Source organism: Sinohyriopsis cumingii, chromosome 10, assembly GCF_028554795.1.
Source record: "Sinohyriopsis cumingii isolate HCF-2022 chromosome 10, ASM2855479v2, whole genome shotgun sequence".
Lineage (NCBI taxonomy): Eukaryota > Metazoa > Mollusca > Bivalvia > Unionida > Unionidae > Sinohyriopsis > Sinohyriopsis cumingii.
Genome location: NC_142970.1, coordinates 45,702,609 through 45,715,246, shown reverse-complemented (window position 1 = coordinate 45,715,246; position 12,638 = coordinate 45,702,609). Strand labels below are relative to the sequence as shown.

General features: G+C 32.0%; 1 protein-coding gene across 1 annotated transcript in view; it reads left to right on the top strand.

Annotated features, from left to right (window-relative positions):
* Window positions 1-12,638, top strand: part of LOC149789967 (uncharacterized) — a 299,468-nt gene that overhangs the window by 28,773 nt on the left and 258,057 nt on the right. Inside the window, exons 3-4 of the mRNA XM_089973148.1 lie at window positions 8,516-8,735; window positions 10,413-10,510. Of these exons, the coding sequence (XP_089829274.1) occupies window positions 8,516-8,735; window positions 10,413-10,510 (318 nt within the window). The remainder of the gene's footprint in view (window positions 1-8,515; window positions 8,736-10,412; window positions 10,511-12,638) is intronic.

The following is a 12,638-nucleotide window of genomic DNA, read 5'->3' as shown; positions in this document are numbered from 1 at the left end:
CTTGAAAATCTTGTTAATGCAACTTCTCCTAAATACATGGTCATATCAACATGGGATTTTCACTAAAATACTTCTAAAGTATGTCTACTTGGTCCTAAATAAAAATGGTACAGATCTGATATCTAACATGGTCACCACACCAGCAATCTTGAAAATAATTTTATCGCTACAGGTCGTATTGAAATAGGGTTTTCACCAGAAGACCTTTTCATGATGTGTTATTGGTTCTAAATGAAATTGTGCTGATCTGATGTCTAATATGGCTGACATAGTGGCCATCTTGAGAATCTTGTTATTGATTCTCCTCCTGAATTAATGGTTGTATCAACATAGGATATTTACTAGAAGACTTCTTATGATGTCTTGTTGGTCCAAATAAAAATGTTGTTGCCCAAAAATCCAGTATGAAAATATTATTACTATTACTACTATAAATGATCATATAAGCATGGAGTTTGCACTGAAAGGCTTTAGGATGTCAGGCTGATCCTAAATGGAAATGGTGTGCAACTGATATCCAATGTCACCATTGCAGCCGTCATGAAAATCGTTTTATTTTTATTTATGAAATATTTTCTTTAAATGGATAGTCATTTTGACATTGGGTTTTCATCAGTTCTTACTGTGTCTTGTTGGCCCCAATTGAAATTGATGCAAGCTGACCTTCAGTATTATATATGGCCATCATGGTCGCCATCAAGAATATTTGCATCTCACAAATGGATGGATAAATCGAGATTGGGTTTCCACCAACATAATTCTTTTAACGCCTAGTTGGTCCTAAATGAAAATGGTTGCAATCATGCATGCAATATGACTGCCATTCCTACTGTCTTGAAAGTCTTGCTGTTGCTACTCCTCCTGAATGGATAGTCATATTGACATGGGGTCTTCAACAAAAGCTTGTAATGTCTATTTGGTCTTAAATGAAAATGGTGCCACTCTGACATCCACTATGTCCACCACAGCAGCTAATTTGAAAATTATTTTGTCACTGAAGAATATCAGACATGTTTAAAAACTCAGCAGTTAAAAGAAGAAATGATCTTGTCTTGAATACCTTGAAATTCTTTTCACCCAGTAGAGCACCAGTCCCATTGATGGACTCTTGTTTGTGAGAAGAACTCACTTATAAGTATGTTGAAATAACAGTGTTACAAATACAATAGCTTGCTATGTGCAGATTAAGATTGCATTCTTTAGACAATGTATGTTGTCACCATGGACTCATATTTCAAATGAATATTTTGTCTGTTGTATGTAACTTCCATAATTCTTTATTGTATTATTTTTAAAAATTACTGGATCCATAATGTATGTCCACAATCACAGCTGAGTCAAGTCATGAAAAACTGCAACAAAAATTTGGGCAAAATTGCACTCAAGAATGGCATTTTGTCATTGTAACATTCTGGTAACACATAGGTTTTGGTGACTTTTGTTAGACTTGCCTAAGCTTTTCTGAAAAAATGAATCTGTCGGGTTCAGATTTAAAATGCATGAGAAGGAACCTGTTAGTTATACAGAAATTAAAAGCAATAAATGTATGTACATATGACCTTACCTTTAAGTATCTACATATGTATATACAATTTTGTTTCTCACATATGGTGTAAATCATGTTAGATTCTTTTGGACCATTGCCACTGTACAGTTAGTTATACATGTTGCATAAAACCATGGTGATTTTGGTGCTTAATTAAAAGCAGCATAGATAAATAGGCATAGGGTATCTAGGAACATCCAGTACTACTTCTCCTCTGCTGTTTTTAGTAAGCCTTTTTGCATCATACTACATTGTTCACAGATTCAGATGGCTTTATCTTTGAAAATGTACGGAGGCACCATCAGGTCATATTGTTTAAGCACAATATTTTAGTGTCCTTAAATGTTACCAGATCTTCAACATAAAATTTAAGTGAATGAAACAATGAGCATAAAACATGTTTGGGTGGATTGATACAGTTGTTCCCTACCTAAGAGACTGGTACAGTTTTACACTAATGAATTGTTAGTTTTACACAACCTAATGAATTGTTAGTTTTACACTACCTAATGGATTGTTAGTTTTACACTACCTAATGGATTGTTAGTTTTACACAACCTAATGAATTATTAGTTTTACACTACCTAATGAATTGTTAGTTTTACACTTACCTAATGAATTGTTAGTTTTACACTACCTAATGAATTGTTAGTTTTACACTACCTAATGGATTGTTAGTTGTACACTACCTAATGGATTGTTAGTTTTACACTACTTAATGAATTATTAGTTTTACACAACCTAATAAATTGTTAGTTTTACGCTACCTAATGAATTGTTAGTTTTGCGCTACCTAATGGATTGTTAGTTTTACACTACCTAATGAATTGTTACATTTACACTACCTAATGAATTGTTAGTTTTACACTTCCTAATGAATTGTTAGTTTTACACTACTTAATGAATTGTTAGTTTTACACTACATAATGAATTATTAGTTTTACACTACATAATGAATTGTTAGTTTTACACTACATAATGAATTATTAGTTTTACACTACCTAATGGATTGTTAGTTTTACACTACCTAATGGATTGTTAGTTTTACACAACCTAATGGATTGTTAGTTTTACACTACCTAATGGATTATTAGTTTTACACTACATAATGAATTATTAGTTTTACACTACCTAATGAATTGTTAGTTTTACACTACCTAATGAATTATTAGTTTTACACTACATAATGAATTATTAGTTTTACACTACCTAATGAATTGTTAGTTTTACACTTCCTAATGAATTGTTAGTTTTACACTACATAATGAATTGTTAGTTTTACACTACATAATGAATTGTTACTTTTACACTACATAATGAATTATTAGTTTTACACTACATAATGAATTATTAGTTTGACACTACCTAATGAATTGTCAGTTTTACACTACATAATGAATTGTTAGTTTTACACTTCCTAATGGATTGTTAGTTTTACACTACATAATGAATTGTTAGTTTTACACTACATAATGATTTATTAGTTTTACACTACATAATGAATTATTAGTTTTACACTACCTAATGGATTGTTAGTTTTACACTACATAATGAATTGTTAGTTTTACACTACATAATGAATTGTTAGTTTTACACTACATAATGAATTGTTAGTTTTACACTACCTAATGAATTATTAGTTTTACACTACCTAATGGATTGTTAGTTTTACACTTCCTAATGAATTGTTAGTTTTACACTACATAATGAATTATTAGTTTTACACTACATAATGAATTGTTAGTTTTACACTACATAATGAATTGTTAGTTTTACACAACCTAATGGATTGTTAGTTTTATTCTTCCTAATGAATTGTTACTTTTACACTACATAATGAATTGTTAGTTTTACACTACATAATGAATTGTTAGTTTTACACTTCCTAATGGATTATTAGTTTTACACTACATAATGAATTGTTAGTTTTACACTACCTAATGAATTGTTCGTTTTACACTACATAATGAATTGTTAGTTTTACACTACATAATGAATTGTTCGTTTTACACAACCTAATGGATTGTTAGTTTTACACTACATAATGAATTGTTAGTTTTACACTACATAATGAATTATTAGTTTTACACTACATAATGAATTATTAGTTTTACACTTCCTAAGGGATTGTTAGTTTTACACTACCTAATGAATTATTAGTTTTACACTACATAATGAATTGTTAGCTTTACACTACATAATGAATTGTTAGCTTTACACTACCTAATGAATTGTTAGTTTTACACTACATAATGAATTGTTAGCTTTACACTACCTAATGGATTGTTAGTTTTACACTACATAATAAATTGTTAGTTTTACACTACATAATGAATTGTTCGTTTTACACAACCTAATGGATTGTTAGTTTTACGCTACATAATGAATTGTTAGTTTTACACTACATAATGAATTATTAGTTTTACACTACATAATGAATTATTAGTTTTACACTTCCTAATGAATTGTTAGTTTTACACAACCTAATGGATTGTTAGTTTTACACTACCTAATGAATTATTAGTTTTACACTACATAATGAATTGTTAGCTTTACACTACATAATGAATTGTTAGCTTTACACTACCTAATGAATTGTTAGTTTTACACTACATAATGAATTGTTAGCTTTACACTACCTAATGAATTGTTAGTTTTACACTACATAATGAATTGTTAGCTTTACACTACCTAATGAATTGTTAGTTTTACACTACATAATGAATTGTTAGTTTTACACTACCTAATGAATTGTTAGTTTTACACTACATAATGAATTGTTAGCTTTACACTACCTAATGAATTGTTAGTTTTACACTACATAATGAATTGTTAGCTTTACACTACCTAATGAATTGTTAGTTTTACACTACATAATGAATTGTTAGTTTTACACTACATAATGAATTGTTAGTTTTACACTACATAATGAATTGTTAGTTTTACACTTCCTAATGGATTGTTAGTTTTACACAACCTAATGGATTGTTAGTTTTACACTACATAATGAATTGCTACAGTTTTACACTACCTAATGAAATTCATTATGTGCAAATGTAGAGACCTAAAAGTTTAGTGTATTATAAGATGGGTAAAATAAACTTAATTTTTGATGGATTGTTAGTTTTATTCATTGTAATGAACAGCAATTTGTACATGCATGCTATACTATTCTGACAGACAAAATGAAGTGTAGTCCTTTTCCTCCATCATGAGTTATTATTAAAAACACAAAACATAAATCAATGCAGCAATACAAAATCCCAGAGTCTTCAACATAATATCCTGAAGTCAGTCTGTTCTCTTATTCGTATCATATTGTCAGTATAAAATAGCTCATAGTTATTACATCGTTGGTATAATATAGCTCATTGATATTACATTGTCAGAATAATATAGCTCATTGGCATTGTCAGTATAATATAGCTCATTGGTATTAAAGTGTTAGTATAATGTGGTTCGTTGGTATTACATTGGCAGTATAATATAGCATATTAATATTACATTGGCAGTATGATATAGCTCATTGATACAGTGCACTGGTATTACATTGACAGCATTATGTAATCCATTGGTATTACCTTGTCAGTATGATAATGCGCACTGGTATTACATTGTCAGTATGATGTAGCTCATTGGCATTACAGTGTCAGTATGATGTAGCTCATTGGTATTACATTGTCACTGTCATGTAGGTCATTTATATTACATTGTCAGCATAATATAACTCACTAGTATTTCGGTTTCATTATAATATAGCTCATTGTTATTTTCAGTATGAGAAAGCTCATTGGAATTGTCAGTATAATATAGTTCATTGGTATTACATTTTCAGTATGATATAACTCATTGATATTACATTGTTGGCATGATATAGCTTGCTGAGATTACATTGTCACTGTCATATAACTCATTTGTATTACATTGTCAGCATAATATAGCTCATTGGTTTTGTCAGTATGACATTGCTCATTGGTATTCCCTTGTCAGTATGATATATCTCATGATAAAGCTCACTGGTATTATCTTGTCAATATTAAATAGCTTATTGGTATTACCTTATCAGTGTGATGTAACTCAATTGGTATTACCTTATCAGTATGATGTAACTCATTGGTATTACCTTGTCAGTATGATGTAACTAATTGTCATTACCTTGTCAGTATGAAATAGCTCATTGTTATTACCTGTCAGTATGATGTAACTAATTGGTATTACCATGTCAGTATGATGTAACTCGTTTGGCTTTACCTTTTCAGTATGATGTAACTAATTAGTATTGCCTTGTCATTATGAAATAGCTCATTGTTATTATATTGTCAGTATGAAATAGCTCATTGTTATTTCATTTTCAAATATGATGTAACTCATTGGCATTACATTGTAAGTATGACATAGCACACTGGTATTACATTGTCAGTATTATGTAACCCATTGGTATTACCTTGTTAGTATGATATAGTGCACTGTTATTACATTGTCAGTATAATGTAGCTCATTGGTATTACAGTGTCAGTATGATGTAGGTCATTGGCATTACATTGTCAGTATAATGTAGCTCATTGGTATTACAGTGTCAGTATGATGTAGGTCATTGGCATTACAGTGTCAGTATGATGTAGCTCATTGGCATTACAGTGTCAGTATGATGTAGCTCATTGGCATTACAGTGTCAGTATGATGTAGCTCATTGGCATTACAGTGTCAGTATGATGTAGCTCATTGGTATTACAGTGTCAGTATGATGTAGCTCATTGGTATTACAATGTCAGTATTATATAGCTTATATAAATCATGGGTATTAATATGAATTACTCATTACAAACTTTATTGCACACATGATCACACTGGGATTTCTATCATAAATTTTTTCATCGCAGTCATTGAAAAAGTTTATGGAAAAAAAGTTTTCCTGCTGAATTAAATTAAATGTCTGGCATTGTATTTGTGATTTTCTGTATTGTATAAACATGTTTTGGCATTAATATTTGACTTTATTTGTCTCACTTTTAAAAAGACTATTTTATAATGAGTATTAAACACATGATCACATTGCACATGATCAAGAACTAAGAATATTGACTCCAAAGGGCATTTTTCACATTAATAACATTAATTAAATAATTGAATGTTAGCCCCATTGACAAATTCATATTCGTGAAATCTTTCTTGTATATCTCAAAATCTGGACAAGTGTACATTATTGAACACTGTTCGTTTGTCTCAAAATGATAGTGAAAAGTTTTGACTCATTAAAATATTAACTGATAGTAGATATAATTGACAAATCTGTATCTCAACCCAATGCAGAAAGTAAATGATGTTGAACTAAACTCCACTGAGAACTACAAATTTACTAGCTTAACATGTAAGTCTAGAATAAGATGTCTGTCTCAGTGTGTGTGTGTGTATATATATATATATATATATATATATATATATATATACCTTGTGTATGTTATTCTGCTTTTTTCATGGTATTTTTTCCAGTGGAATGCATCACAGTACTTTTTCACTCTAGTAGTACTTCCATGGTTTCTATCAGTAAGGAATATATGGAAATGACTGACTAATCTTACTATGAATTTAATGATCTTAACAGGATGTTTTCATTTTTTATGACAAAATAAATCAAAAAATTATTTATATAAAGCAAAATATTTGTATTCGCTGCAAAATTTTGAATATGACAAACATAATTGTAGTTATGATCAATGATTCACATATTTGATATGTGTCACATATGCAGTGTATCAAGACCCCCCAAAAATGTTTCTGGTATTTTAAGAGCCTAGTAGATTATATGTACTAATCATTATAATCAAAACAAAAAACATATAATTTATGTAGTTATTTACTAAAGTATGTTCATGTGTTAAGTTCATTTGTTCCAAAGACTGCACATCATTCTAAGATTTTCAGAAGAGTAGTTTTCTGTTTGAAGTTTACAGAATTGCTCAAGTCCACTAAATATCTTCCCATTTGTTGAGCAGAGTGTTTTATGTTTACTGTCCCTCTCTGATAAATAACTTGCCAGGATGTTGGCACCCCAAACGTTTCCCTGCCTATTATATCAGTAATAAAACTAGTTAATTATGGACTTCACAGTCAATACTTCTTTTTTATCAATAAGTTCTTAAATGTCAGCACAATATCTTTTTCAAGGGTTTGTCAGTCATAGTGCAAACTTAATCATCCCATTTTAATTCCAGTGTTTAGATTACAACTTCTACAACAATTGCTGACTATTTAATTGGGGGGAGGGGGAGGCAGGAGCTGGGTTGCAAATTTCCTTTGAGCTGAGATGTTTTATTTTTTTCATCTTAAAAGAAATATTTGTTTTGAAATAATGTAATTGATATAATTATTGTGTTACTTTGTTATAAACAGCAGCATATTTTTTCCAGCTGCTGACAAACAGAAATTTTCAACAAAAAAAAGTCCCCTCTCCCTGCAAACAAATGTCAGGCTCCTGCCCCAGAACATAAATGTTAGTTCTGAATATAATTGAGATATACCGCAGTATGTTCAGAAATACTGCAGTACAAATATTTTTATGGTATCCAGCTTACACACACACACACACACACACACACACACACACACCTGTTAATTAGAAGTATTGGTAAAGTTATTATTTGGTGTTTTAAGACTTATATCACCATGCTTAAAAACACATATAGTGTCTTTTCTTCACAATGCTTTTAACATCCAAGTGAACATTTTTCAACAAAGTATTTTGTATGGATGAATTTAATTTCATACCGCATATGTGGAATGTGCTGCAAAAACTTAACTTGTGTAAGTACCAGACGTATTTTTCTGATTTTTAACTGCAGTATGCTTAATTTTATAAAACATAAGCACCTTTCAACAAAAATTGTTATGTATTTATTTCATATTTATCTTAAGTACTATTTAGTGCAAATAACATCACCTATCTCATCAATATTTTTTGCAATGTTTCAGGCTTCCCACCACCAAAAGTTGAATTCTACAAAGATGGAATATTATTACTTCAGGATGATAGGATTACACTCAAGTGTACAGATACAAATGTGATTTTGGAGATCTGTGATTTGATTCCTTCAGATTCAGGGGATTATGCTGCCAAGGTCCATAACTCTGCAGGTGAAGATGTCAGCCTTGTTACTGTCCATGTCACAAGCTCACCCGAGCCAGCAGATGAGTAAGTTTAGGACTAAAATGCTGTTGTTGTTGTTGTTGTAGGGTTTAACGCCATTTTTCAGCACATGATAGGCTATACATGGCGGCCAGTATTAATGGTGGAAGAAGAACCCGGGAAAAACCCAGAAAGAACCACCGACCCACAAGAAGCTACTGGCAAGTTTTCTCACATACCCACATTGGCTGAATCCTAGACTCGAACCCACACAGACAGAGGTGAGATGGCAGTGATCCATAACGGAGAACGCTTTAGACCACTCGGCCAGACTAAAATGCATAAGTGGCAGTGCATGATTTATAATTCAAAATATGAAACAGTTACCATCTTTTGTTAATGTAAATTACCAGGGGCATCGTTTGGAAATACGTTGTTGAAATAAGAGTATGGTGGACCAGTGGTTAAACATGTTATTTTTGTCCATCTGTATGTACAGTTATCTAGGCAGTAAAATTTTTGGATTAAGTTTTCTTTTCAGGCACTGTGATTGGGAATCTAATTATTCATAAAAAATGTCACGCTGATCACCTCACAACACATGAAAATCCTATAACTGACAGTTTTTGACCCAGCAAAGAACCTGTACTGAGCAAAATTGTGGATGTCTCACATAAACCTCTCCCTCAATAACTCTCGTACAGTGGGATAAGTGAGGGCACGAGTTACTTGCTTTATTCTAAATATTTATAATTCATACTATACTTTGGAAAGGTACATGATAATGCAAATAGCACTTGTGTTATATCAGAGCTTATGATGCCCATTGTTTTGTGACCTAAGTTGGGATACACAACACTAGTTCATCTCATTATAGGCCAAAACTAAATCTTGAACCTGACTGCATCTTCGCTAGCCATGGTTCCGATATGGTAATTCCATCTACACCTTGGCGAATCGAACAGATATATTGGTGCCTTGTCCCAGCGACATCTATTGGATTTCATAAGTTGCCTCCCTTAGTATGTAATGCCAGCTAACCAGTAGCATGATCCATTGTACATTGGCCAAAATGGTGGGGGCAATTGACCTAAAAAGGATACTTTGGTATGTATGTCAAAGGTATGATTATGTACTAGACGGAAACCATTACAAGTGTATTTGAGTGAAAGGTATTTGTGCAAACATGGACAGGCACTGGAAAGTTGCTTATTTATCAGTCCATTCAAGCTGTGTGCATCCCTTGTCTTGATCATGTAGGAACAGTGTTAAAAAATTTGAACAACTTAATTCTGATTGGATGTGAGGTGGCTTGCCACTGCATCCAATGAAATTCACAAACCTGAAGCAAAGAAATATCTGCTTGATACGCCAAGGGGTAGATAGGGTTAACATATTGGTACCTTTTCTAGCAAAGATGACCTGACTGGAATTTGTAAATATTTGTACAAGAACTGACCTCATTTAAATACAGTATGAAATCATACATTCTTGGCACCTTTGTAATTAACAAGGAGAACCATGGAGACCCATGTTGCAAAGAAAGTTTTCTGCATGGACAATTCTCCAAAACTGTGTAGCTCTCCCTATGTCATAAACACAGTAGAAAATAACAAAATATCAAAATATTCCAGTTTTCGATGAAAGATATTCTTGAAAAGTAATATTCTTCATTCATTCAACAGGGATGGCTGTCTACAGTGGCTGAACATTGAGAAAAAATGTTATATTTTCTTTCTTCAGGGCCTCCAGACAGTCATATACTGTACCTGCCTTTGTGGTCAAGCCTACACTTGAAATATCAGATATGAATGGGGTTTCCATTAAGTGCGCTGTTGAAGGTAAGGACATTGTTTGAGGATTTTACATCGTGACCTCTTTCTCATAATTCTGATCCTTGAGGAAGATTTTTCTTGTTTTCTTGCTTGTATTTATTTTTCAGAAATAGAATGGTGAAGTACAAAAAAAGACTACAAAACACCCACCATGCACTCCTCATTTCTATGTATTTCCTGTATGATGAGGATACACTATATAAGTTATTTAGCCCAACACTAGTACTAAACTACTTCCATTTGCCATGTATGGCATCTGGCATCTATCCCCTATTCTGGTCCCATACTCCTAGGTTCTTCAACAGGTATGCATGGTGTCTGGCAGCTATCCCTCATTCTTGTCCCATATTCCTTGGTTCCTTGGTTCTTGCAAAGGTATGCATGGCATCTGGCTTCTATCCCCCATTCTGGTCCCATACTCCTTGTTTCTGTCAATACTCTTGATTATCGTAAGTACTGTATCTATCTTATCAATTACCAACCACAAATTGTAAAATTATTAATCATACAGTTGTATAATACATCCCACATACCTTCTACCTGCCATATTCCCAGACAGTGTTGGATTTTTGGGTGGAACTTGAACAGTGTGTTTTGAGGTCACAATGGAGTCAGTGCCACAAGACCCTAGAAGCTATGTCATCTGATTAAGAACAAGTTATCTTTTCATATAAACCAATAGAAACTTTACTGGAATTTCAAACTTGATAAGAAAGAAAATGACATGTTTTCTTTAAGAATTTGATACACTTACAAACTAGAAATAGTTGGTAGACTTGGCAATGTCTAATATTTTTATCACACACACACATGTACCCAACCTCACATAATCACAACCACATAGAGATTAAATTAAAACAACAAACCCAAAAAGCAATCAAGTTTCTGTCTTTATAATTCATTGGACAGTGTAATATTTTCTTAATTAGATGCAGTCTTTGCTGCTTTCAGTAGTTCATTAGGGGCTTAAAGGTGATGCATATGTCATTTGTGTCCATCTTTGCACTCGTTAGAGTCTGAATGTTTCTGTTGTACAAATGTCTCTGGTAATGATCTTGCTGAATTTTTCTTAAAAACTTAACTTTCTGTGTCTGCATTATTGTGTGGGTTGGTGTCAAACATGTTTGCAGGTTTGAACCCTGGCTGCCAAGTTATAACGAAGACTTATGAAATGGAACTAGCAGCTACCTTGCTAGGCACTCAGCATTAAGAGGTTAGTGTTATAAGGACTGTCAGACTGGTGTCAGGATAATGTGACTGGGTGCTATGTATATTTGATTTAATTTATATCTGATTTAATTGTTTGTAAGTTTTAAAATCTTTTTGTTTTTAATTTTATTATATGTCAAAATAACCCGTAAAAATTTTTCCATATGGACTCAGGGATATAGAATCCATTCGTACTTTTACAGAAATACCTACATGGACATTTTTATTCTATAGCTGAACCAATCTTATGGATTTCAGTGTATCCGTATGGAAATGTTATGGATTCCTTATGGAAAATCCCATGGATTATGCAAATTAGTCTATGAGATCTGTAAGTTGTCCATATGGAATAAAATTAAAATTCCACATGGAATTGGCAATAATCCATATGGAATTTGTGAATAATCCATATGGAATTTGGAAATAGTCCATATGGAATTGGGAAATATACCATGTGGAATTTGTAAATGGTCCAAATGGAATTTGTAAATAGTTCATATGGAATTTGGTAATAGTCCATCCTATACAAAATTTTCCAGGCATACTTTTAAGGTGGATTTCAGACAGGTTTTTTAAGCACTTTCTGATTAAACCATAACAAATCTGCTTCAGATTTCTATTAATCTGCCTAATGATTCTTAGACATTATTGGGAATCAATGATAAATATTCACGATAATTTTTAAAATGGATCAGAAATTTAATTTTGACAGACATTATCAAATCAGATTTAGATTTTTCTTGTCCTCATTTTCTTTCTTGCATACAAAGCCTAATCCATGATGGCATCACTTAAGTCTTTTACATTTCACTGAAAAGTTCACAAATATTTCGACCAAAACTTTCATTGAAATTGTGGTGAGATCTCACTAAAATGTCGCTGAAATATTTGTGAGGTTTCACAATAAAATTGACAATCTTTCATG